The sequence below is a fragment of the Poecilia latipinna genome, unplaced genomic scaffold, assembly GCF_001443285.1.
Source record: "Poecilia latipinna isolate Pla-1442-1.1 unplaced genomic scaffold, P_latipinna-1.0 Scaffold178, whole genome shotgun sequence".
Taxonomy (NCBI): Eukaryota; Metazoa; Chordata; class Actinopteri; order Cyprinodontiformes; family Poeciliidae; genus Poecilia; species Poecilia latipinna.
In genome coordinates, this window is record NW_015112794.1 from 384,904 (window position 1) to 412,552 (window position 27,649).

General features: G+C 37.3%; 1 protein-coding gene across 7 annotated transcripts in view; it reads right to left on the minus strand.

The window, feature by feature from the left end:
* Nucleotides 1-27,649, minus strand: part of scaper (S-phase cyclin A-associated protein in the ER) — a 66,716-nt gene that overhangs the window by 37,630 nt on the left and 1,437 nt on the right. Inside the window, exons 1-21 of one of the 7 annotated variants that reach the window (XM_015030308.1) lie at nucleotides 26,062-26,509; nucleotides 25,519-25,588; nucleotides 23,698-23,815; nucleotides 21,150-21,226; nucleotides 20,688-20,885; nucleotides 17,712-17,812; nucleotides 17,141-17,257; nucleotides 16,519-16,646; nucleotides 16,148-16,434; nucleotides 13,944-14,297; nucleotides 12,754-12,921; nucleotides 12,591-12,654; nucleotides 12,378-12,495; nucleotides 11,594-11,705; nucleotides 11,029-11,169; nucleotides 10,756-10,911; nucleotides 10,509-10,651; nucleotides 10,145-10,226; nucleotides 9,897-10,049; nucleotides 7,496-7,603; nucleotides 3,709-3,845 (exon numbers count right to left, since the gene is read on the minus strand). In XM_015030308.1, the coding sequence (XP_014885794.1) occupies nucleotides 3,709-3,845; nucleotides 7,496-7,603; nucleotides 9,897-10,049; nucleotides 10,145-10,226; nucleotides 10,509-10,651; nucleotides 10,756-10,911; nucleotides 11,029-11,169; nucleotides 11,594-11,705; nucleotides 12,378-12,495; nucleotides 12,591-12,654; nucleotides 12,754-12,921; nucleotides 13,944-14,297; nucleotides 16,148-16,434; nucleotides 16,519-16,646; nucleotides 17,141-17,257; nucleotides 17,712-17,812; nucleotides 20,688-20,885; nucleotides 21,150-21,226; nucleotides 23,698-23,815; nucleotides 25,519-25,588; nucleotides 26,062-26,165 (2,936 nt within the window). In that variant the 5' untranslated portion in view covers nucleotides 26,166-26,509. Of the gene's footprint in view, nucleotides 1-3,708; nucleotides 3,846-7,495; nucleotides 7,604-9,896; nucleotides 10,050-10,144; nucleotides 10,227-10,508; nucleotides 10,652-10,755; nucleotides 10,912-11,028; nucleotides 11,170-11,593; nucleotides 11,706-12,377; nucleotides 12,496-12,590; nucleotides 12,655-12,753; nucleotides 12,922-13,943; nucleotides 14,298-16,147; nucleotides 16,435-16,518; nucleotides 16,650-17,140; nucleotides 17,258-17,711; nucleotides 17,813-20,687; nucleotides 20,886-21,149; nucleotides 21,227-23,697; nucleotides 23,816-25,518; nucleotides 25,589-26,061; nucleotides 26,510-27,649 lie in introns of those variants that run through there. The other 6 variants (XM_015030304.1, XM_015030306.1, XM_015030305.1 and 3 more) reach the window with 6 other exon arrangements.

Here is a 27,649-nt window from a genome sequence, read left to right on the forward strand (position 1 = left end):
GCTTGTAGCTCCTTCAATGTAGTCACAGGTTTCCTCGTGGCCTCTTGCACTAGTCTCCTGCTTGCACGGTCACTCAGTTTATGAAGACTGTCTGACCTAGGCAGATTTACACGAGAAATAATCCTTCCTGTTCTTGATGATGGCTTTAACTAGGGGATGATTACTGCCGCAAAATTTTTGTTGTATTCACCCTTTGAATGATACTTTTCAATAAACTCTTCTCTGATTTGTTTGGAGAGGGTTTTTTTTTTTTTTTTGCTTTGTCTTCATGCTGTAATAGTAGCCAGGAATACTGATTAACCAGTGAATGGACCTTCCAGACACAGGTGTCTTTATACTAGAATCTCTTGAGACGGCCTCACTGTACTCAGGTGATCTCCATTCCACTCATTGTGACACTACTAGGACAAATTCACTAGACACTTTTAAAGGGGTTGAATGTTTATGCAATCACTCCTTTCATGTTAAATATATTATTTTTTACTTTGTAGAAATCAGTTTTCAATTTAACTGTATTTTTGTTTAAAAAAAAAAAAAATATATATATATATATATATATATATATATATATATATAAAAAAATGCTAAATTCTGTTGTCATGATTGATTAGTAAAAGTCACAAAATGGTAAAACATCCAAAGGGTTAAGAAGTTTTTATAGGCACAGTATGCGGTTGGTAGAGGCTAAGCTAAGAGTGGCTATAAGCTTACAAAAAGTTAACTTGTAGTTGCAGCAGGAATATGTTATACGATTACTTTAAAAATAGTTGCTCCAAAAAGTTACCTTCAAGGAAAAGTAAAGCTTTTGGTGCCTTCTTGTACTATCATCATCAGGTATAAAACTATTTTGTCATTTTAATTCAAGGTGGCTAATCTAAACTGACTTCTTAAAAAACTAGGGCATCAATAACTTTAGCAGGTGACCCATGGTCTAACACAACGGTTTGAGGATAACTTCACCAATTGAAGATATTTTCCTCACAGTAAGGTTTGCAATGACTGTTGAGTGAGGCTGGGTTGGGGGGAGGGGCAGGTAGCAGCTGTGGATCAGTTAAAAGAGTAGTGATCCTCATCCTGGGAGCTAAGAAGTTTAATTCTCAGCCACTCAAGTGATTTCAAATGTGTACAAGACCCCAAATAAACAACACCTTTTACACACTTCTATGTGTTCACTGTAGGGATGTAACATTGCACAAACTAACAGCACATATCTCAGTTTTGTGGTTACACTTTTATAGATTAGCAAAAAAAAACAACAAAAAAAACAAATGCCAAAATTATTTTCTCGCATTTTAACCAGATAAAAACATATACAAGTGAAAGTAACTTCACTTTTCTACAATTTGCATTCAACTTAACCGTGCACAATTTAACAGGTAATATGTCAAACACACAGCAAAAAGTGTTTTATTATGGAAAATATAGAAAAATGATTTGGGGTCTTTTTCTCCAATTAATTTTGTTATAACTTCAAGCTAAATATAGAATGACAGATTTTCACCAGAAAAATTAAACCTCTAAAAATACACGCACGCACGCACACACAAAAACAGGTACTGCTGGAGCAACTTCACTTTCCTTTTTGTATCAAACTTTAACTCAACAGTGTCCTTCAGGCCAAACATCAAACACAATGTGGCTGAAAAATAACTCATATTATGGAAAATGTAGAAAATGATTAAGAAATAATTAATTTGTTTCCAGGCAAATTTTCATTTTAGATTGGTGTTCACACTTTCTTAGAAGCATGACTAGGCCTGTCGCGATAAACGACAAATCATTTAATCGCACGATAATTTAAACCTATCAACCTCATTTTAATTATCGGCTTTATCGTCTCTTCCTGCCTTTTTTCTTTCTCTTGATGACACTGAATGAAAAAAGGCTCAGCTCCGGTGCTCTCCACTGACCCTCCCTTCCTCATTTCCTTAGTGTAATGTCCAGCTCACACTACACGAGTTGTCGGCCGACTGCCGGCCCTTTTTCAAAACCTGAGAGACACATTAGCCGACAGAAATCCAAGGTATAACGATTCAATCGGGTTCGATCGTGCCGTGTGGTGTCCAGCCACATGGGCACAAAATAATGGCTACAAGTCCAGTTAACTAATTTTAAAATCGGGCATTAATCAATGCTTTACTAGAATCTACCTGTGATGCATGTGGCTAGAGTCAGCGTAAAGTCCTGACTGAATGAAAATCATTATAACCTATTTATGTCACGTTAACGAAGAACAGCTGAAAATTACTGGGTTTATCAACTGCGGTAGCAATTTGGCTCCAACTCCTTCCCTTGTCATTTCTATATTCTTTGCACGAAATGTTGAATAAACATTAATGTTGTTTCCACATATCATCTCCGATGTCTGCTGGACTTCGGGTTGCGCTGTGTCAGCTGTTTGGGATTCCCCTCCGTAATTTCCCCTCAGAAAGCACGATCTACCATAACACACCATACACTGCAGGATGATCGGTTACGAAATCAGCAGCGAGAATCTTAGATCAGCCAATGATCTAAGATTGTCATAAGGAGAAAATAGGGGCAAAAAATCGTGTAGTATGAACTACTGCATTAGGTAGTCGGATGTGGCCATCTTCTCTATTTAAATCTAATGATTAATGAAGGGCACATACAGACTTCATAATCTGCACTCTTTTGGTTGAATGCAATATTTATTTCCACTTTGGCTTTATGTTGTTTACTTTTTATTCAAGTACGTTTTTTGTTAATGGAGACTGAGAATCCTTTTTGTTTTTGGTTGTTTTGTTTATTTAGTTTATCAGTTCCAGTGTTATGTGTTCTTTTGAAAATAAAGTTCATCTATCTATGATGTTAGATGAATGACTAATAATCACATGCATTATTAGTCATTTCCATTAAATCAGTGTCAAAAGGTCTTGAAACAATATTATCGTTTATCGCAATAATTTTTTAGACAATTAATCATCCAGCAAAATTTGTTATTGTGACAGGCCTAAGCATGACACCATTTATTTGAAGTCTCATAGTGAATTAATTAGACCATCACAGTTTGAAAAGTGCAAGTGTGTGTGTATGAGAGTGTATATAAAACACATCTCATGTGTTGATGTTAATTTGTTTATGATCAAATCCTCCAATAAGCTGCCTCAATAACATCTCTATACCTGCTGTTAGTCAATAAAAACTGTTAACATCATCTCTTTTTATTCTCCTCCCGTTTTTGACACTGAATTAATCTGACAGAGTTGAAGTTCAGGTTATGACACATAGCACCGTCACCTCCTATTTGTTGATTGCTATTGATTTACTTTGATGCATCATTTAAAAATCAATAACGCAGAAGAAGAAGAAAAAAAAAAAGATAGACATGGTCATACCGCCTTTAACATACATCTTATACACAAAAGGAGACTTCAGATTTGGCGGTGCTATGGTAGCAATTTGGAGAAGAGCTCTTTACAGAGTGAAGAAGGGGACCTATGGATCGATCTGCAGCTTTGCTCCCCAATCACAGAAAGTGGCCATAAATTCACCTCATCAGTGCCATCTTGTAGACAGCAAGGATGCAAATATAATCTGCTTTCTGTCTCTTTGTCACATATATATATATACATATATAAAAAAAGTTCTGGCTCAGGTTTATTTCGAGTGTCTGTGAGAAGATAAGGGTCAAGCGGGACAAAAAAAAATGTTGGACAGAATTAGAGAAAAAGAGGATGTTGTTACCTGGAGTTCATTCTGGCACGAAGCTTCTTTGCTTTCTTCCTCGCTTTCTGGCGCTCTTCACCATCCTTCACACTCTCAGAGGAAACGGAGCTGTCTGTCAGTATGTCCACAATATACTTCTTTAAGGAGAGATGCTCCTAAAAAAAATAATGGAAAAAGGTATGTAGCATATATGCAGCTGGAAAATTATTGTTAGAAAATGTAATCAATTGTGGAAGATATATATATATATATATATAAACTGAAACACCAGCTTAATTTTCTGGATGTCTAAACTACTCAGTCAAATGTTGCTTCTGGGTTGTAAACACCTAATATATTAAACATAATTATTGTCAAACCTAAAACTTAGGTTGAAACGTTATTGCACAATACACACAAAGACACCCTCAAAAGAACCAGCTATTGATCAGAATTGGACACATTTTAGCTTGATGAGTGCCAACTGGTGACAGGTAGTTAAGAAATTCAAAATAACTTTTTTTTTTTTCCATATCAGTGAACACACCATACCGATCAACAGCTAGAGAATTAAAAAAAAAAGGAAGAAATGGCTCAAAATCTTGTAGTTTTCTTGTAAATACACAACTGCTCACAAATGTATAAAAAGCTATACACTGTGTGCCACCAGGACGAGTGATTACACATCTAACTCTCCATTGTCTTTTATATCTACAAGCCCACCCATAAACATGCAAGCCCCCCCCGAGAGGTGTTGCCTTCTGTCTGGGCACTGTCAAATGATTCTGATGTTTCCACCAGCAGACAGGGGAATGTAACTCCATTTGGACACCATGATGCATGTGCAAGAAACCAATTACCCAATTATCCTGTCATCTAGCACCCCAGAGAATAGGATGGCCATCAGATAAAGGGTTTCTTTTCAGTAGTGGAGCTAACCTGTGTGTGGGATACCATAGCCTTTGGTCAAGTGTTGTCTCTGCACCTGCTGTTTGAATGGAGGCTGTCACTGAGAGGGGTAATAAAAACCTCAATTGTGCAAAAGCAAATTAGTTCCACAAAAGTGCAGACTGAATCCAAACTTAACCTATGGAAAGTGAAATGGTCTTTTCCATAAGAATAAAAAGGCATGGATTACATTTTGAAAACAAAACTTAAAGCCTAAAAAGATTTACTCTGCTAATTTATATTTAGATAGATTAAATATCCATCTACAAAAATACCCAACAAGAATTAGGTATTATTGTTATACCTAATTAAATCAGAAAACTTATGACAAATTATAGCGCGTCTTATTTTCAAGAAATTAAATTTCCATGTGACAAAGTTTGTTGTGCTGTTTAGAGTATTTTGCTGTAGGATTTGAAAGAACAAGTCATTCATTACATTTAAAGACTATTAGGTTATATAGAACGCATATACATTTCTATATTCCTTATATGCATGTACCTTTCCCCTATTATCACTGATATTGCAGGTCAGTCATGACTCATGACCAAAGCCGTCTTGTGACTGGGAAGTAGCTGATCTGTAATACCTCTGAGAGGCACCAGCCACTTGCCTAATGGGAGCATTTTAGTCATCCAAACCAAAACATCATGGATTACATTAAATCTCAACAGCTAGATCAAACGCTGCTGGAATATCAGTGGACAACACTGAGACATGAACTACAAATTCTTGGCAAGTTTAGCAGTTAAGAGTTTCAGCCTTGATGACAGACAGCCATCTACCACAGAACCACAGAAACAAAGCACCAAAGACACTGACCCAAGGGCGCAGCTCCAGCACAATATCACAGATTGGCTCTGATGGCAGAAATGTGATATAGCGCTGGAAACGTCTGTCGCTCTTCCTGACAACCTGGCCAGTCACACAACTAAAAATGAAGCTTTTTACAAATGTATATTTTACAGGATGTGTTTATCTGTTCACTGGTGCTTCAGTCCAATACAAAACCCTTTTGATCGACATCTCCATCTGCGTGTCATGTTGGTCTTAAGGTAAAGCTATCCTTCTATTATAGATCAAATTACCACAACCATATTGGTTTTAGTGTTTCAGAGGAAAATAACATCAAGCACCACATTTTAGTTACTCAGCTTTGTATAGTAGCATATTAGGTATATTAATACACGTTTCAAACAAAAAGTGTAATTATTTATATAGACAACAAATTTTTTATTGGGCAGATTGAATATATATATATATATGTATATATTTTCTCCAATCAATATTCTGATTGTAAATTGCTTTAAAATATAGTCTGCATTAGACTGCACTGAAAGGCCAAACCCCTCTGCTGGCTGTGTGTTTCAAGCTTTACAAAAAACAATATTTTATTAGCAAAACATTCTTTATCTGAAGTGATTAATAAATAAGCTCCCCAAATCATAGGAGAATTAAGACCAACATGGTCTTAATTTATATCTGAGAGCACTACCTCATATCCAGCTAAAACAAGTTTGTATTGTTTCAAGGGTATTGCTCACTATTTTTCAGTGAAATAAGTCTGGAACAGTGAGAGAGTCTAGTGGCCTTATAACACCTGACAATGTCAGTAGTAAAAAAAAAAAATATATATATATAGGTAAGTAACAAATAGGGAAACATAACACTAATTTATTTAGTTACTTAAAATAAAAAATGCATTTGGCACATTATTATTTTTTATTATTATTAGTAGTAGTAGTGGATGTATTATTAGTTGTAACAGTGACAATGGATGTAGCAGAAGTAGAAGATCTATTAGTAGTAGCATTGGATGTATTATACTTTTTTAGTGCTTGTTATCTTTGCCTTTGTAGAATTGGTATGGCCAGTCCAATTTACTGCCTGGTCCAAATAATGTAGTAATTCAATGATGTCAAATGGAAATAATTTGTTAAAACAGGTGAAGAAAAGCTAGATTTCCCACTTGTGTAGAACAAATCTATTTTCAAGGCAACTAGACCCACCATACATTTGTCAAAGCTGCAAGACAGGTCACAAGATCAGATTTTTCAATGTAATCTGATCAAGGCAATAATCACATTTTAAACTTTACCCAAAAGTTTTGAGTAAAAAACATAAAACAAAAATGTAAGCGTGTGCCAATTTTGACAATAGCTGCATAGTTCCAGAGTTGTGCTAAAGTATTTCACTGAAACAACAGATCAGTAGGAACAGCAACTAAAAACGGTGAGTTTAATTTGAATATTCTACATTTTTTATTAAAAAACTACATTTACACTTTTTAGAAAAACAGTGACAATGTTATAAAATAGAGCAAGTAAATCTACATGTATGCTCCTAATGACTTAAGAGGGAAGTAAAAATGCATTAAGTGCCTAAAAATAGTGAGATAAGAGGAAATAATTATTATAATGCCGAGAGCAAAAAGTCAGAGGTATTGATTGTTCTGTGTTAAAAGGTAAAATAAAAGGAGCAGGAAGACCAAAGGGGCTGCTTCTAGCACCAACAGTTGTCAGCCACACAATGAGCTTTACTGAAAAGCCAATCTCATATTGCAGCCTGACAGAGTGCCTTGCAATAAGAAGCTGCTTTCCCACAGAAAGCCACTCTATGACAAAAAAAAAGGGCCTAGGGACAACAGGGTAACATCAAACCTTCACTGAAGCCTAACTATGTACATTTCTAACCTCACAAAGCAAGCAACAGTGCTATGACAGAGTATAATAGGATCCATAAACGATCACATTGCATACGTCAAAAGGACAACTGCTGTTTCACTTTGTCTATTTACAAAACACAAGCGGCAGCAGGGCACTAGTCTCTGACACAATGAAGGGATGTTTGTTCCCAGCAGCGTGTTGGTGATACGCACCACTTCCTCATCAGAGAGTTCCCGGCCTTGGATGCTGCTACTGTCTCGCACGGCCTGCTGGTGCTTCTTGCCCTTGGTGTGGCTGAACAGGTGCACCTCTGAGGTGATCTGCAAAAGCAAACATAGTGGTAATAGGTCAGTGCAATGGGCACAATGGAAGCAAGAACAAGAAAGGGTTTTATCCTGGTGACACAATACATCACACAGATGAGCACAATGGGCCGATCTATGGCTGCCAAACCTCAGTTTAGAGAATAAATTGCACAAAACATGCTGCACTAACTCCAGCTTAAGGAAGGTTGTGTTTGTGGCTAATTTACCTGCACAGGATAAATATTGCCTTGCAAAATTATTCATACTTCCTCAATTATTTCACATTTTTGTTTCTACCATAGATTTATTAGAATTAGGATTTTATGTAAAAACACCAAGACAAAGCTGCACATACTTGTAAAGATGGAGAAAAATGATCCATGTTTTTCAGCTTCTCTTTTTTTTTTTTATTTTTTTTTAACAAATACAAATCTAAAAAGTATATATTGTGCCTACAGTTAAATACAAAATTATTCATACTCTGTTTAGGGCTGGAGGTTTATGACTGGCAAAAATATGAATGTTTTGGAGTGGCCCAACTGAAGTCCAGCCTAAACTAATCACAGCTACTCATATAAAATGTGAATATTTTGAGGGAGCTAAAGATCAACATAATTCTAAGAAAGCGGTCAAGTCTCAATGACTTCAGCTCCTCATCAAAGATACGTTGTCAAAATATCAGTGGAAACATTAAAAAATGATCAGCAAATTAATTTAAAAATGATCAGCAAATGAATTTAAAATATTTTACTTCTAAAAATGAATATTTTCAGGATTAACTAAATTTGAGTCGATACTTTTTAGAAACACTTTTCACTGCATATTCTGTAAAATGTCTCCAACCGCTTTGAACTTCTAGAAATTGAATTTTTTGCTCATTCCTCCGAGTCTAATTGGGTGGTTTTGCCACAGATTCTGTGTATTGCAGTACTGGAACTACTACTTACTAATCATGTTCTATGTTGTGTTGGTTTAATACATAAAACCCCTAATAAATACATGGAAGTTTGCACATTGTGTAACTTGAAAGCACAAAGGTTCAAAGGGTGTGAACATTTTTTCAAGGAGGTCTTACTGCAGAGCTTGGCTGATAAATTGCTACGCAAAGAAGCGGTAGTGAAAGCGGCAATAGTTTTTAATCATTTTCTGCAAACCGGCCATTTGAGGTGGTTTGTGTTTAATGTCATTAAACAAAGTGCTCGCTGCTGACCCAGCCGTGATCTCTGGTGTCAGATGTCAGCCCAAGGTCAGTTAACATTTTAACAAGATTCCCTATTTTGCCCTTGACCCTTCTCTTTATCTGATGCCGGTTGGAAGTGCCAAGGTGTCCCACCCTTGTCATAATGGCAGCCAGTTAATCAAAGATAAATGTGTGCTTGTGTAATTTACTGCCAGATGCTTCAAAGAAAAAAAAAAAAAAAAAAAAAAAGAATATAGTAATTTATACATCAGTTTAATAAATGCTGTTAAATCAACATTTAAATGAGCACTCTTTAAAAATCCTTTAAATAACCTTCAAGTCAGCATGTTCCCTACGGAGACAGCCAAATATTGCATCAAAGTTGCTTCAAATTACCAAAGGCCAAAAAAGGGTACATTACTCTCTTTTCCTGTTTTTATAATTAAACAGGCCAACATCAAATAATGATTCAGGTCGGCAAATCCTATTATCATCATCAATTTTACAGTGTGTGTCTAAATGCAATGTTAATCATATACACAACATTTCCACCATGTGATTCTCAGCATTGAAATAACCCCAACAGAGTTGTGCTAAATAGTGTGTGGCTGAAAGGGAAAAATATTTAATATCTGGTGAATCAACATCTACCTTGAATGACAAGTCAGAGGATTTTACAGATGACCAGTTTCCTCCATCTTCCATTATCCAGCATGTTTCATTCGTCTTAGCCATATTGCTCGGCTCTTTTCTGCCGTTTCCTATTGTTCATCAGCAGCTATCAATTTATTCTTTGTAGATAATCAGTTATAAACGTTGCGGTGGTTGATATGATATTTATCATGATCTGGTTGGCATCATGCTAATGCCGCTGTTGGTAAATGTTCCTAAGAATTATTTTATGTAAATTGTTAATGATGTTTGGCATTTGTCACATGTTTGAGTCTGATTCAGAGTTAGCTGCCGACACATTTAAAGTTACAGAACAGATATTCCGCTTTTAGCTAATTTGACCCTTCATATTATTTTGCTGTATTGAGAATTTTTATGTTAATGTGGAATTTCCATTTGAATGTTTGAGCAAAATGATACACAAGACAACACAACAAGCTCTGAAACATTACATACCACAACCCCACAAAGTGAGCATTGTTTCTTGCGCTCGTAAGGTGTCAGTTTAGGGGCGTAGTCTGTGTTCGCATGTCGACCACTGCTGAGCTCAGCAGCTTTCTCTTTCCTTTGCTCTATTTGCTCCATATGCCTTCGGCTGCTCTCGTCATGCTGGGAGAAATCCAAAAACAATGAAAACAATTTAGGTTTATTGGGAAAGAGGATATTCCTGGAGCATGTCTGCAAAAACAGCAACATGTGCACACCTTCATTTGAATTTTCTTCTGAAGCTCCTCCATGGCCTCTTGTTGGGCGGCACTAAGAGCAGCCAGACGCTCCTCTCGGTCTCTTTAGATTGAAAAATATGTAGTTGCATGTAAATGCTCACATTATGTTGTCCAATAATATAACAGATAATTGACAAATGCTTTACATCTATTTGCTGATTTTCAGTAAGAGATTAAAGTAGTCATACTCTGACCTTTTTCACATTTTAGTACATAGTTGAAGTAGACATTCTTGTATAATGGAAAAAAGTAATTCATAATTTCATCAAAACAGGACTGAAGTTACATGTGTCCTAAAACAATGTTAAAAACACCCAAATTTAATAAATGTCAGAGCACAAACCTGGCCCTTTCCCTTGCTGCATCCTCCCTGGCTTTCTCTTTCTCTTGCCTCTGCTGCTCGATACGAGCCTCCTGCTCCTTCCTCTTCGTCAGCAGCTCCTCCACTCTTGCCTGCCGCTCTGCTTCTAAGACCCGCTTGCGTTCCTACAAGAGTAAAAGAAAAATAACTAAATGTAGATATAGCTAACTGTCTGATTGGCAAATTAAAAATATAAACAGACCAAACGTGAAATAAATAAAAACCCAACCTGAACTGCCTCATCTCTAGCCTGCTTCTCTTCCTGTCTTCTCTGCCTCTCTTCCTGCAGCTCATTAAGGCGTTGTTCATACTCATTTAACTTGGCCAGGGCGTCGTGCCTCTTATTCTGGGCTTCCAGAGTGTTGATGAAAGCTATTTCATTCACCTGATGTTGCAAACAGAAAATGGTAAGAGCACACAACATAAACAAAGTGATGTGGATTCAAACTTAAATTTTGGAAAGGCCACATTGTTAGAATTTTTCAGGAATTCCCTTCTCTACCTTGGCCTCTTCTTCCTGAGCTTTTTTCACAATGGCCTGGAGTTGCAGCTCTCTCTTGAACTCGGCGTGCAAAAGTTTTTCTTCCATCATCTTCCGACGCTGGTCCAACAACTGCTCTTTCCATTTTCGCACATCCTTCTCCTACAGAAAGTGAAGAGTGATCAGTTGGTGAGGTGAGACTAGAGGAATGCATAATAGATTCATAAAGACTAAACAGCGATATCCCCTCTGCCCTCATTTACTGCCTTGACTTGGGTGTCCTTGTGGGGATTAATAAGAATAAACACCACTTTATGAATTTATGTGGTTAACCCGATTTATTCTACGACTTTTTCATTTTGCTATGGCTTGGAGAATGAAAACAAACTTCATGAAAGGCTGTAGATTTTGGCAAGAGATCTCATGTCTGGCTGCGGCCAGCTGGCCTATATGTGACAGGAGAGAATTTTAATATTTAGTGATTCTAGGAGGCAGTGTGTTGAAAGACATGCTCGTTGTGAGCCAGTGTGAGCACAGCCTGAATAAAGTTTCTTTAGTAACCTAGCCATCATGCCAGCTGACTTACTCTCTCCATGAGCTTCTGCAACTTGAGCGTCTTTTCCTCACGGAGTTTGTCCCTCAGCTGCTGTGCCTTCAGTTGTTTCTCCTCGTGTTTCTTCTTTGACTCTGCAATTGTTCTGTAAAAAAAAATTATGGAAATAAATCATTCGGTAACCTGCCTTAAAATGGTGGGAGGTTGCAAAAATGATAAGGGATTAAAAAAAAGTTATTTATGATCATGATGTCAAGTACTGGAGGGGAAAGGGAAGTTTGACATATCAAAAAAATTCCTCCATATGAGCACGACAGCTACAGAACCAATGAAACTAGACCTTAAATATTGCAGCAATTACTCTTTAAAAAAATCACTTAATCGCCCTTTATGTTATCTACAGTCACTGCAGAAAGTATTGACTGTAGATAACCTATGTAAGGAGGTTCACCTCCATCTTCACCTTTGTAAGGAGAATGCTTGAAAATTAAACTGATGGCTTGACCTGCTTTCTGATTACTTTGGTCAATACTTTTCTGAAAAACTGAGGGCAATGAAACTTCATCTTTTAACAGGAGTAAAAATGTACAAATAAACATGATAATGACACGTTCTGGTACAGAATTCCACTCATTTGAACCTAATACAAATTGGCCATTCAGACAGGAATTTGAACAGCCAAATTGCTTCTCAAACATTAAGTAGTTACATCTGATCAGTTCTGTTTGAAACAGAAGGGCAGAACAAAACAAGATTGCGGGAAAACACTTTATTAGACCAAACAGAGGAAAATCTGCGTAAAAGAAAAATATTTTACCTTTTGCGTGATGGAGAGGACAATTTCTCATGCATATGGATTCCATGTCCAGGAGGGCGGGCCGGCTCTTCCTCTACCATATCCCCCCAAGAGGTACTCTGACGCCAAGATTCTCGAGCTACAAAAAGGGAAACCAAGTCAAATATACTGACCACTGTCACTCTTGGATAAAATAAAAAAAAAATAATGTCATTTAGACGTTACATTCCATACCATCAAATTCAGCCAACATATCGCTCCAATCGATGTTGCCTCCATAAACCCCACAACTGCTAGCCTTTGGTGGAAAGTTGTATTTAATCAATTAATTTACAAAAGACCTCAGACATTGACCAAAGATGGTGAAGTTAAACAAATAAAACATGAGTAATCTTACAGTAAAATCACTTTCATTGTCAGTCTCCAGGTCGTTATTCTCTGCCTGAATCTCTCTGGTCAGCTGCTCTTCCTCAGCGATAGCGCTGGCTATGGCCTCCTCATTGGCCTTCTCCAGCCGGTCCGCCAGCTCCTCTTTCTTAGCCAGGACCTCGGCCATCGACTGAGGCTGCGCACATCCACCAGTTCAATTAGACAAAAAGATTAACCAGTTTAAAAATGTTACATGGTTCAAACTTAAAGTCTTAATGCTGGGTAAATAGACTACAAAAAATATTTCACTTACACACAAAAAATAAAATAAAGATATCTGGGAATAAATAAAACCTTTAAAAATATATATATAAACTCTTCTATAGATTAATGCGTATGATTGGTTTCATGTTTCGTTTCATTCCAAGTATCTTTGAGGACTAAACATGCAACAGTATAAGGATAATACACTGAAAGTGATTTAACTCTTCTTATTATACCAGGTAAAGGATTTTTTAAAATCAGTTAAAGGTTCTGCTATGACTTTTATGAGCGTGCATCAAGAATCCTAATACCACTTCAATCCAATCACAGTTTATACCACACAACCACCACAACTATTACAAGTGGGGAAGCATCCAAAAGTCATGCAGGGCACATTAACAGTGAGGGTGAAGAGATGGTGGAAGGAGTCAACTTAAATCTTAATTTAAGGATTGGAGTGTTAAAAAAAATAGATAACACAACTATAGGGAAGCAAAAGTTTCAAACCATCTTAAGTGGAAAAAAGCATAATTTATTCTGGAGTTTCTTAGGGCCGGTTTGGGATTTTTTAATTTTATATTAAATAAATTAGTCTCACGATGACCTAAAAGACACTACACTTGTCTTTTAACACCAATTGCATTATAATTGCATACAATTTGGAGCGGAATCTCATGTACCAAAAAAAACATGCAAACATTTACTTGAAGTTGAGAGATTCATTTTAGCCAACAGTCTTGAAATGCTTTCTATAATACATAAGCCATCTAGTCACAGCTATTTTTACCAATGAATGCTGCTATCCCAACACTAAACAGAGCTACGGGGTCCTGTCTGCACATTTTGGTCAGAAGGTTTCTTGAGACCGACTTTGTTTAGGCGATAAAGAACCCTAGGGGATCTCTGCCCTCTCAGCCATCCCCTCCCTCTGCTCCTCCATCTCTCAGCACTCACAGTAGAAAGCTCTGTGGGGTCCAGCACACTCTCCAGTTTCACCGCTGCCATGGGAGCCTCGGCCCGTCCTGGAGCAGATGTTGTCATGCCCTGTGACGCGCCCCCCTCAGCTCCAGCGTCCCCAGAGGCCAACATACTACTGAGCCCATTCGTCTGGTGCAGGTCGACGGATGCTGTAATGGTCTGAGCACAGACTGGGATTGACATAGTAATAGAGTCTGTTGGTGGGACTGGGGCTTTGGACTGGGGGCACTCTGAGGCCTGGAATGGGACAAGTGATGCTACGGGGGGAGGCACGTCTTCACAGGGTGCGTCGACACAGTGCTCTGAGTGTTGCATAGGCTCTGCTAGGGGCTGCACCAACAGTCACACAAACACACGCAAACTGAATTAAAGACATGCATTTTTTTGTCATCCAGTTCATTATGATGATGTAAAACTAAAACAAATAAATTGTAATCAACCACATACAAGAAAGCAAAACCATGCAGGGAGGCTGAACTAACATGCTTTTAGACATGGGCCAGTCATTACTGTGAAGATATCCTGAGGTTCTATAATGTTGTTAAACATTACGTCACAATGTTTCTTGAGTTTGAAGCAACTTTGGCAAAGTGCTGATTTGATCGGATTTTTCTATAGTTGACCAAAAAAAGCTTCATTTGCTGACACTAAAAAAAAAAAAATATTTCAGTTATTTGGAAATATTTTCAGCCATTTTTAAAAAAAGAAAAAGCAAAAGCACTTTGTGTTAAATACATCTGCATGAAAAATGTCCTGCAAATAAAGTTTATTTAAATGATGAGTCTATGTATCAAAAATAATAAATACAGGAATACAGTGTTCCTTCAGTAGAAGCTGAAGGAGCACTCCTCATCGTTTTTATAAAGGCAATGGTTTTTAAAACTGATATACGATCTACGAGTGGCATGTTGACTGCAGGCATTAACTGGGAAGATAACCTGACTAACCAGCTAATACTGTGCAATTCAATAAAAAAGCAGAATGAACAGCCTCTCAAAAAACACATTTCAACTGCCCAGGTCGAAAACCTCTGCATCGTACCAGATTCTAAATAAACTTACACAAACCACATTAACAACTTAACAAAACCATTGTCTCTCTCAGTCCAATGCAATGTACTCACTTCTATAATATGTAGAACTAATTGTTATATTAACTAGATCTTTAATTAAAAAAACCCAGTAACAGCTATGAAATTGTCTTTTATTACGACCTTTACCTGTTCAAACAAATGTCCTTCAGTTTTTAGTCAGTCAATTATCACTTGTGTTTTGCAATATTATTTGTTTCATTAAGCAATATTAGAAAGGTTTTGTGGTTATTCAATACTTTTTAATGTGGAAACCCTAATAAAATGCTTGCAATTTTATTAGAGTTTAGGTTTTTATAGCATTTAGTCTTTGCTAGTTTTTATATTTATTTATTTATTGTTTCCTCACTAGATGATTTCAGTTTCTCAGTTCATCATCCTTTAATTGATAAACCTTTTTCCTAGTTTGGAGAGTTTATACTGAACGGTTCATCTGTTTTTAAGCTCTGTACTGCACTTTGTGCTAAATACATCTGCATGAAAAATGTCCTGCAAATAAAGTTTATTTAAGTGATAAGTCTATGTATCAAAATAATGAATACATTGTCATAATTGTCAAAATCAATGTTAAAAATTCTGAATGCGAGGAGTAATTGTTGCTTTTAGGTTTAAATGAAAGCAATTAGATCATGTTATTGATTTTTCTTCTCATATATTGCATTAATAAATATAAATCACTATACTGTAGCATTTTTAACTTAAGGTTAACATATGGTAACAATCTCCTCCCAGCCCATGTCTACTAATCATGCTCTAGTCATCCAAGTCAAACTGAGCTGGTAGACTATTATACAGATTTGTAGTTTTACAACAACCAAAGGTTATAACACACCCTTACCAAGTGTGTTTGAGTTGTTGTCAGCTTTTATTCATGAGAATGAAAACAAGTCTTTCTGCTTCTAAAATGTACAATCAATCGCTTCAAAGCTGACAGGTCCGTCTGGACGCTCTGCCTATTAATATCTCAGAGCCCAAAACAAAAACAAATGCGGCTGATAAAATGAGCTAATGTTACACTGCTCCATGTGAATAATTGATATCCAGGGACTGCTCTAGCAGAGAGATGTCATGCGGTACTCAACATTAGTACCTCCATTATGTGTCCATTTTGTGGATGTTCAACCTCCTCCACTGGGACAAGCTCCTCAGTAACTTGCTGCCTGGAGTCAGTTTGGGTCACGTCCTTGTCCGAGGGACACTCAGGACGGCGCTGTGGCTGTTCCTGTGGTGGTAGATGTGACCGATTACACTTGCCGCTGTCCTGCTTAGCGGGGACACGAGCCAAGACAGGGCTGACCTTGGCAACCATGGAAGCAGACCGGGGTTTGGCAGTCCGTCCCCGCTGCACAGTTTCCCAGCCTTCTGCATCTTTTTTACCTTGGGGGTGGGGGGAAGAGAGAAATTTAATAAATACTGTTTCTTTTACAGTAAGGTGGAGTTGGCTTTTGAGTTGTTTCTTACTGGGTTTCTCTGCTGGGAATGTGGTTGGTTGACTGGTGCTGTGGGTGGCCTGAGTGCACTTAACTCTGTCCGCCCAGCTGGGACCTGTGTGGGAGAGCCGAGCGGCGGCCAGAGCTGGTGGAGGACCACTGCTGAAGATCAGAGACCCACATATATAAAAATGTAAAAAAAAAAAAAAAAAGCAATGTATGAGGTCAACCAAATGTCAACATAGAGGTAAAATTAACTTAAAAACAAAGCTTTTATTGGTAAGACCATAGAAAACGCTTCAAACTACAAACAATTGTCCGTGTACTCCTCCCTGTAGGCTCCAGTGTGAGCTAGCATAGAACTGGATTATACAACAGGGCTCCGTCATGATCAATATCCATTTCCTGCAGCATCAGATTACAAAGCAGTGCACATATTGAACCAATGCTTCAGCAGTCTTTAACCGATGCTTTCCTCTACACCTTTTCACTAATTCTGTGAGTGAAGAGTGAGAGCCTCAACAAATTGCATTAAACCAATACCTCAATAACCATTGGCCTATTTGCTACACACTGTCTGCTCTTTCGAATATCATCAAATTCACAGTGCAATCTAAAAAAAAAAAGAAACACAAAGAAAACAGTATGCTTACCCAAAATTTAGGGTGCGACGTGTGCCTGAAGGTGGCACTATTCTGTCTGTAGTGGGACTTGGCATTACATGGCGTCCAGGGGACATCTTTCGCACCTCCCACGCTAAAGAAGTCGGTCTGCACAATTTTGGCAAGATGCTTTATTTCAAATTTCCTGATTCATTGTTAATCTATATGCACAGACCTGCCTCACATTATTTGTATAAAAGCTGAATAGCTAATAATTGCCAAAAACATGCAAAAGTTTGAGATTGCCCTATTGATTAACAGTACACTTTATATGGACAAATAGGGAGGTGGCACTTGGAATTTAATTTCTTAGTCAATTTATGACTGCAGCGGTCACTGTGTTAAAGAGAAGCCAATAAACTCATGGATCCCTTTGAATTAAAGCCAAGTGGACTATTGATCTTTTCTGTTTGTGACTCAAAGCCACGGAGCAGACACCTGCACTTCCAGTCTCATTGCTAAGAACAGCTTAGCAGAAGGATTGAGTGAGACTCGGAAATAAATAAGGACAGAAATCAACGGTAAATAAAATTAATAAAAAATACAAACAAAAAATACTCACCTATTCTGGGCGTCTGTTTTCTCCAATTTTTCCTGAAGCTGAATCCAGTCTATGAGTGCTTTGAAATCCCGAACATAGTTGTCCAACATCATCAACACCTCCTAAAAAATATTAAACATCAAGGACAAAGGTTGATATTACTCAGATGCACGAAATAGTAACAAGAGAATTAAAAACTAGTAAATTCTGAAAGGCTTCAAAGTAATGTTTACTGACTAAATATGGGGAAATGCACAAAAAAGGGCAGTACAGTTTAGTTTTGAAGGATTTACTGAAAAGGAAAACATTTCATGATTTGTCAGTATCTGATCTGCCAATACTGATTAACTTTGAAAGCTATGAAAGCTGTTAAAACAAAACATAAACAAGGTTTTTTGTTGAAAAGTAAAAAAAAACAACAACCCTGTGACATTTTCTTCTGGGCAAAAACATAATCCTTGCAGAAGCTATACACCTAAGAATTTACACAAAATAACATTGGATTACATACATGTAATACATATGCTGCAACATAACACTTTAAGTACAATCCGTCTCAGACCGTTTTGCCACATTTAATTTGATTGATCATTTTTAGTTTAAAAAATATAAACAATAGCTATTTCCACCTGAAGGGCTCCCTGGCCTCCAAAAAGCTAGCATATGCAGCTACCTTAAAAGGGAGAAACTAACTCATGAGCATTGAACAGCAAATCTACCTTATAAACGACAGCAAAATGTATGAGCTTTGATAAAAATAAAAAATAAAAAATAAATAAAATCATGTTCTAATCTTTTATCATTTAATTTCGTCATATGTTTGAATCTGAAGACATGATTTTAAAAATCTTGCCATATTTAACAGAAATTTTAAATGAAAAAAATATAACCATTAAATACAAGACTTTTGATGACTGTTGAGACCTTACAGAAAGCCTTTAAATTTCTGTAAAGCCAGTAAATCTAGCTTCACCTTAACTCTACTTTATGAAATTGCACAATTATAAAAATCTGTTTCAAATAATTACTTAAAAAGATGTAAGCCATCATATAGTAAGGAGACTCCATTTGGTTGATCAATAACAGGCACAGCCATAGAAAGGTCATATTGATAACAAGAGCTATGTAAAGACAAACACTTCACAGGAAAGCTCTAAGAACAGAGCAGCATGCCAATCCTTTACATCCTTTACAACAAATGCTTATTTGCACTTGGACTGAACTGCAGCATTGGTTTTGCAGAAGTGGTGGCCTGTGAGAAGCTGTTTCCCAGAGCTGCAATGAAACAGACACAACTGACTGATGTGTAGCATGAAGGGAGTGGTAATTGAGAGTAAAGCTTCATGGTGCTTTTAGTTAATAGACAAGTCAATCCGGTGAAAGATGTGTATAGCAGTGTGCCTGCTGATTAGCACTGGTCAACCATCACAGTCCTCATCTCCTGCTACGGTGTTCATTTGGTAATGAATGATAACATGCGGAAGCAACTGCTTATCCTCTTCATAAGTCAAATATCAGGTGGGAAGCAATCAAAGTGGTGTATAAACAGAAACTACTTAAAAACATAATACATTTAAAAGAAACAACTGGTGACCATTTATCCGGTTAGATAGTCAGAGTCTCCATTCTGCTCTTGGTTAAGAAGTGTAGCTATTATTAAGAAAAACATATCATCCCGACTGCTCAGAAAACAATTTTCATTTGACACAGAAAGCAATTTCTATTAGGTCAGCAGAGAGTGCTTACATTAAATTATGTCATCTATTACAGTAACACTGCCTTAGCGGATAATTAGGCATCACTTCCCTTCGATGATGATGATGTTCATAGAGTTTTAGGTGGAAAATGGTGAGCTGTTTTTGTAAGTGCATACAACACAGACAGCCCGCAGCTCCACCAGGGGATTGTCGCTGAGGGTAATCAAAGCACTCTGCTTCCTCTCCAGTTGACTCCATCATTTATCAGTGTCCATTAAGCCCAAGCTGGGTGGGATAGGGGATTATGACCAGCAACAACGCTTCATGCCCATTAGCCAGCATTAGAGAGTAGTGAGTGAGAGAGTGGGGTATGGACAAAAACAAAACAAAAAAAAAAAAAAAAAACAGGACACACACCCAGCAGCTTGACTTCTGACACATGACAATAGACAGCAAGCTTATCGCACCACCGGGAACTGTGCTGGGACACTGACACAGAGTTAAGCCCACGGTGGGCAACCGGGATTTGGGACAGACCGTTGGCCGTCATCAGAATCACGTTCAGCATAATGCAGCATGGTGGACATGTACTGTCATGTCAGAGTGTCCTGGAGGAAAAACTAACAGCACAGGGGTCCATGAAAACCATCCAAACACCATCAAAAAAAAGAAAAAGACTTAGTTAAAGTTGTTCATTTTATCTGCATTTTTGTGGAACTAAATCAGCCAATTTCTGTTTCAGATGATGCAGTTCAAAATAAAAACACTAAAAATACTATATATTACATGGTTGCAGCACATAATATGAATGTGCAGTAACCATTTTAAAAAAACGTCAGAGTCCCTGTGCCATAAGCAGGTATCAATACAAATGTAAAATTTAAAAAAGAAATGTTGTGACCAAATGATCTTTGCATCAGAACTTTAATTTCTAACTAGCACACTTTTTTTATTAAGACAAAAATAAACAATTAAACTAACCACTAGAAACCAAAAACATTGCATATATTGTAGTAAAAGATACATAAACACTTTTTGCTAACTGACACACAATCAGACTAAATCATTCCCATTTTCTGTCTGTTAAGGTCACCTTTTATATTTTCTAAGTGCCACATGTGAAAGAGAAAGATTTTTTTTTTTTATTTCTTCAATTTCAGAAGGCAATGTACAACAAGATTACACTGTGGCTTTAAACAATTTGGGAAAGCTCAGATTATGATGAATGAATGAATGAATGAATGAATGAATGAATGAATGAATGAATGAATGAATGAATGAATGAATGAATGAGACTAACCTTGCATTCTAAGACACTTTGATCAGATTCACATGTGACGTAAATCTCATCCACTGCCCGGCGCAGGTTGTCGAAGAGGAATGCCCAGTATCGAGCACGCAGGTCCACTTTGCGGGGCTGTCTGGCTTTGGTGGGGCTCTTGTCAGTACCCTTGTCCAATACGGTTCCAGATGTGCTCTTACTTTCCACACCAGCATTCTGTGAACAAACAGAATATAATGGAAACACAAACCCTTGTGGCATTAACCTTTTTTTTTTTTTTTTTTTTTTAACCTTAGATTATGTAAATGCTAAATCCTTTTTGATAAAGACTGAGATGACTAATGCATGTTCGACAACAATCAATACAAATGCATAGATTTACTCATACGTTGTAAACCAGGGAGTTGATCTGATGTAAAAGAAAATGACAAATTATGTTGGTGAATAGGGCCCTCTACTGGAACAAGATGATATTCTAACCTGTTTTTTATTCTTCTGTTGTCCAGCGTTGACCCTTTGAGACTTTGAACAGTTGCTGGCACAGCCTTTGGATTTTGCTTTAAAGGATGAAGGTAGACAAATAAATGAGCCTTGCATTTACTTTCTAAAAAAATATATGTTAACCGTCAACATGTTTGCATTAATCCAGTGAAACTGTCACAAATCAACGATGATCAAAACATGAATATGGTCACCATTGCTTCAAAAATGTGATTCTCATAATTAAGAACAAAAGAAAATTTATGAATGCAAATCTAAACAAAAGGGCCAAGAATACATTTTGCAGCCATCCAACTAATCCAGAAATGTTAAGGTCATATTTTTAAACGATAAAATCAACCAGACACCTCAGTAAGTTTTTCCCTCAGCAACAAAAAAAATAAATAAATAAAAAATAAAAAATGTTGATATCAACTAAAATGTAACAGAAAAACTAACCAAACAGAGACAAACGTCAGATCCAAAGTACATATAATATATTAAAGTAGAATGTAATAACTGGTGGTAAATCAATTCTTTCTGTGAACACACTTAAGGCATTGGAAGGATGTCAGAAAATTCTGAGTGGATCTTTCTGTGTCAGATGGACTAAAGTCCAGAAGTCTCACAGGTATTCCCAAATCCTGATCGTATTATTCAAGTCTTGAAAATATGATTAAACGTCTTTTTAAAATTCTTTTTACATACACCTTGTAACTTTGAATTATAAGTAAGTCATTTATTTGAAGAGATTATGGAAAAAAAAAACGCTAACAGAAATCTGAAAAAATAATTAAAACTCTAAAATATGAGCAAAGGGTTAAGAAAGGACACAACATAGCACTTAACTGTAAGTTATTTAATGCAGGCAAAATATTTATGCATGGATGTGCAGTTGAATTCACTTTATTTTCTAAAACGGTGAGGAAAAATATTGTCATCTTTTCCTACAATCATTTTAATGTTGAGAGGCTGAAAATAAAACAAAAATCTCTGGTAACACTTTATTTGAAGGGGGTTGAATAAGACTGTCATGACACTGTCATAAACATGACATAACACCTGTCATGAACATGAATAAGCCTTCATGAATATTTATGACTGTTGTCATAAAGTGTCATTCGGTTAATTATGACACTTTTAATACAAAGTTGACATTATTCAAAATGTCTTTGTTATGACAACTTGACATTAACCAAGAAATCATTACTGTTTAAACTTTACCTTTAATAACATAAACATACCTAATTTTTAAAGTGCAATCAGTAATACTTTTATAACAAATTTATATCAGTAATGATTTGGCTTAGTCATGTTCATGACAGGTGTTTATGACAGTGTCATGTCAGTCTTATTCAACCCCCTTCAAATAAAGTGTTACCAAATCTCTCAATACAGTAATTTTAAAATGAATCATTTTACCGTAATTCCCATGCCTTAATTAGTGCTCTCTGTTTATGGAAGTTATATTGCTGTGAATTTGCAGCTGTAGGAAATTCTGGCTCAAATCACAGTTTTCATGCCACGCTCCATAAGCTTTAGCCACCCAGCCACAAAGACACAAATCAGACGTTGGCCTTGGTAGTAAAAGGCCTTTCAACTCGGCAAATGTTTTCCTGACATGCAAAGTGTGAATAAACATCACATTAAATATAATATCCCACCTCATACTTCATGTAGGCAGTCCTTTTGGATTACTGTATTGCACTAATCAAAACTTTAATGACCACTGCAATTTAATATATAGTGTAGCTTTAACTAGTTTACGTCAATACACATATCAATCTGGAAAGTGGGATAAATTGATGAATGTCCACAGCGAACAAATAAACTTCAGAGCATTACAACAAGCAGCATGTTAGCATATATAAACAGAGTAAAGTGCCAAAGACCTTTTGCAGCCAGGCGCTTTTAATGTACAACACAAAAAAACAAACAAATAATTAAAAGGAATTATTATGCTGTTCTGTCACCAAAGATCAACTCTCATAAGTGACCTCATGATGCATTCAATCAGAGGAAATCACACACACATACTGGAGAGTGTGTGTATTAACTCAGTAATTACTTAATGAGTCGCAGTTCCATCTTTTCAAGTTTTGGTAGTAAACCAACTCCCAATCTGCTCTCTTCTAAGAAGATTGGACTGCAAATCTGCAAATACAGGTGTAGTGTAAACTCTAAAAACATCAATGATGTTCTTAGAGCTGCATCATCTCATCCTTCCCTCCTCACTAATAAAAGTAATACCGGGGATTTTCTCTGACAACTTCTCAGAAATCCCGACTCCAAGTCTGCAGCTGAAAAAAAAAAGAAGCTACGTCTTGGTTTCATTTCAGCTGCCCAGTAAACGGTTTGAAAAATCCCAAACATACCCCGCATCCATCCAACATGAGCTCCATGTAAAATCAGCAGGACACTCCAAATAAATAACTAAACATTTGGCATTCACTAAAGAATACCTAAACACAAATAACCCAATTAGTGACACCCCCCGCACAATAATAATTTTATTGGTGAAAATTTTGTTTTGCATGCAGTTACCAACCTTCCTCCTCTTTGTTCTCCAAAGGGACACTCCAGGCAATCAGATTCCGAGCAGTGCGGCCCTCTTCTGCAACTATTTTTCGCACTTTGTCGTGGCTGTTGGAGCGCTGAAAGGAGGCCTGCAGGACAGAGAGGAGAACTTAAAATTAAATTTTCCCCTGGTCAATTAGTTTTCCACATAAATGCATTGTATTGCTAAAATTTCAACAATTTTGTTGTTGGTAAAATATACATATTTCACTTGAGCTACACATTCTTTTTAAGAAGATGTTTTACAGGATCACACACAAGTAACTCAAGATCTCACAAAACTTTTATGTCTGGGGTTGTTGTAGTTTCTCACAAGATCTCGAAACGTATACTCGCTTTAACTGAGTGATCATAACACACAACAATAAAAAATTCAATCATGGGCATGTTAATGGTCTCCAAAACAGGAGGGGCGCGGTGTTTTAGAGGAGATTATGGTTGATAAATAGAAAAAACTGTATTTAGGTCATTTTAAAAATTGGACAAATGGTCCAAATTTCTACATTTCTACAAAATTAAAAACAAAAAATTGAGAATAAAGACTGGTAAACCATTAAACAACTTCAAACTCCAGTGTTGGCCTACAGCACATCCTGAAATGACTAGTGTTGCTATGGTTACCTCCATTTTAAGACATCTTGCACACATATTTTGAACAACAGTTGAAATATACACAGCAGCAGAATGTCTTCAGTTATTCAAACATTGATGCACACTAAGTTACACAATCTTACACAAGTACCTTATTACTTTTAATCCTAACGCGCATCAGTTGGGGGGGAGGGTTAATGATGTAAAAAGTTACTGTGAAATTGATGCATTTTTTAGTATTTTCAAATAAAAGTATATTAGAAAAATATTGTTCTTATCATTGACCCGTGCTTGCTACTGTTTGAACCAGAACTGAAGGCACAACACTGTAACATAATAAGCATAGGGGTGAGGTTTAATGGCACAGACCATGACGAGAAACAGCTAGAGGCAGAGGCTTTAAACACACTCTGTGCTCAGCGAGCATCATGGTTGACCTACACACTGAATATGCATCAGTGAACCTGACTGCAACCTCGAGTGAAGAAATCCTATGAACTAAAATAAAAAACAAAACAAAACATTCTGTCACATTTTGCACCCTTTATCACAAACACATCAATAGAGTCTGTGATAAAACATTGGATCAGCAACTCCCAAAATCACCACGACATAGAGATATGTCATAAAAATAAAACTTGTTTATATGACATAATCTGCTTTTAGGGAGGGGGATAACGAAGAAACAGCGCAAGGCCTTTCAATTTGGATCTTTCCTTCTTGTGTTTATCCTCCTCACAGAAACGCCGGCACCACTCCTGCACTTCCTCTAAATTATTGAATCTATACTTGTGTGAAGTCAAAATCAAAGGAATTCATTTTCATGCCATTTTATAGTTGAGCTATAACCACCACCTGAAATAAGCCTAGTTAAAATGAGAAGCTGTTCTCCACTTAACTACATGAGTCATGGAACAAACTGTGTCTTGGCTGCCTCTCAAATAGACTGCTGCAACACAGAAGAAAACAATTATTCTTCTGGTTTATGTAAAAAAAAAAAAAAAAGATATGCTCAGTTATATCTGTAGATGTGAGAAAACAAGCATTAATTTGGCACGATGTAATGCAACATGGCACTTCATTTAATCCTACCAGAATACATATCAACATGACTCATTAGGCGATACACATGCAGAAACAGCATGCGTGCAATTGTCTGATAGTATTTAACATCCCTAAGGGAGATGGCCAGCTGACCTACTTTTGGTGAGCAAAGTTCTTTACTTGTCAAGTGGCGTGGCCTGGGCTTTATTCTGGTAACTAGAAAGACACTACAAAGGCATAAAAGAACATCAAAGAACTGCACAGTAAAACATGGAAAAGCTGCCATGTAGGGAGCACAGGTTTATGCTCAAACCTGGACCACCAGTAGATGAAAGTCTCTTTAGGAGTTGCGAGTAGGTACAGCATTCTTAAACACCTGTGCAATAGCCGAGGTAAACAAAAAGCCTTCCAACAACATTGTTGAGAGCCACTTAATGAGTACTTAATAAGCTGTATGCAAGCTGTCACCTGGCCTGCAGAGCAGATAAACACTTTAGTGTCTAACTACTGTTATCTTACTTGGCCAGGGAGTCCATTGCCATACACTACACCGCCTGTTTAATTTCAAGGCAGTGCTGAGTAAGGGGCAAGTGTCAGGTTTCCTTCTTGGCAAGACCCACAAACAGACATAAGCATGAACAGAAAGGGAGCGCTGACTCATTAGCAAAACATGGGAATAAAAACATTAGATCATACATACAGAGTAGAAGAAGAGTCTGTGAGCGGGTTCCTCGTCTTTATCCACTCCTGACATACTTGGTAGCCCAATCCATGCAACCTGTTCCTTCTAACCGGCACTGCCATTTGTCCAAGGTGACATCGTTGTCTGACAGCAGGACTAAAATAGACGCCCACTGTGTAGTCCACTCTGCTATAGCAACTTGCCCAGCTGTGCCAACTCCTCTCTCAAAGGCAACTGAGAGAGACAAGCGGAGAATGGCCCATCAGTCCTTCCTTTCCCTTCCACTATTCTGTCCAGAGCTCTCTTTCAGTAATCTAGCCTGAGCCCTCGGCACTCTGCTGAGTTAGCAGCCACTTCTCAGGCCTGACTTGCCGCCTGCCAGTCTCCTCTACAAGCTACTGTATGCAGCTTCCTATGTTTACAGCTCCCCTCGTCTTCGCTCCCAGCTCTGCATCAGATCCCCCGCTATCTCTGCTTCACGTCTCTGTCTCACTCTCCTTCTGCCACAGCGCTGCGCAATCATGTGCACGCAGCGAGCCTGCCCCCTCTGCCCCTCTTTACTGAGCTGACAGAGGGATAAGAGCACAATTGCAGGGTGACACTAACAGGGCTCTGTTTGGGTGAGCTAACAGAGGGATGCTCTGCATCTTTTGGGTGTGATGACTCCAAAGTGCAAAACATCAGAAAAGTTAAAAAGGATGGAAAAAGATGTGCGTTTCCCTTTCGTTTTATATGAAAAATGGGTGCAGTACACTTGTATTCAATCTCCCCACTTAATCCTTTGTAGAAGCACATTTTGTTGAGAATAATTTGGTGTCGGTCTTTAAGCTTTGCACATCTACAAACTGAAATTTTTGCCCACTCATCTTTCCAAAAAAGCTTAACATCTGCAAGACTGGATAAAGTGCCTGTGAAGTAACTCCTCCAAGGTTTCCAATTGGATTTAGCTCTGGTCTTTGACTGGACCAAAACATAAGAGCATGGTGCATTTAAACTATTCCACTGTAGGTCTGTCTGTATGCTCAGTCTCATCTGCTGGAGGGGTGTGTGGCCGCTCTACCTTGAAGTCTTTTGCAGCCTCCAACAGGTTTTCTTTCAGGGTTGGACTGTTTTTACCTCCAACCAAATGTCCATCAAACTCTAACCTGCTTTATTGAGCCTGCTGAAGAAATGCATCCCCACAGCATGATGCTGCCACCACCATGTTTCACAATAAGGGTTGGCGTGTTCGGAGTGAAGTACAGTGTTAATATTCCTACGTAAATAGAGTTTTGCATTTAAGCCAGAAATTTTAATTTCATCTTGTCTGACTAGTACTTTTTCTTATTAAACATGTAGAAAACAATATGCAATGTAGATGAATTTATTTTGCAAAGATAATTAAATTATACATGGATTAAAACAGACTTTGGTTGCCAATTGATTTAACAGGATTTTATGTAGTCCAAGGGGCTCCTTGGAAGTGCAAGACACTTTCTTCACAGATTTTAAAAATTGTAAAAAAAAATACAAACTATATATATATATATATATATATATATATATATATATATATATATATATTTATATATACACACATATATATACATTTTGCCTGTGTGAAGGC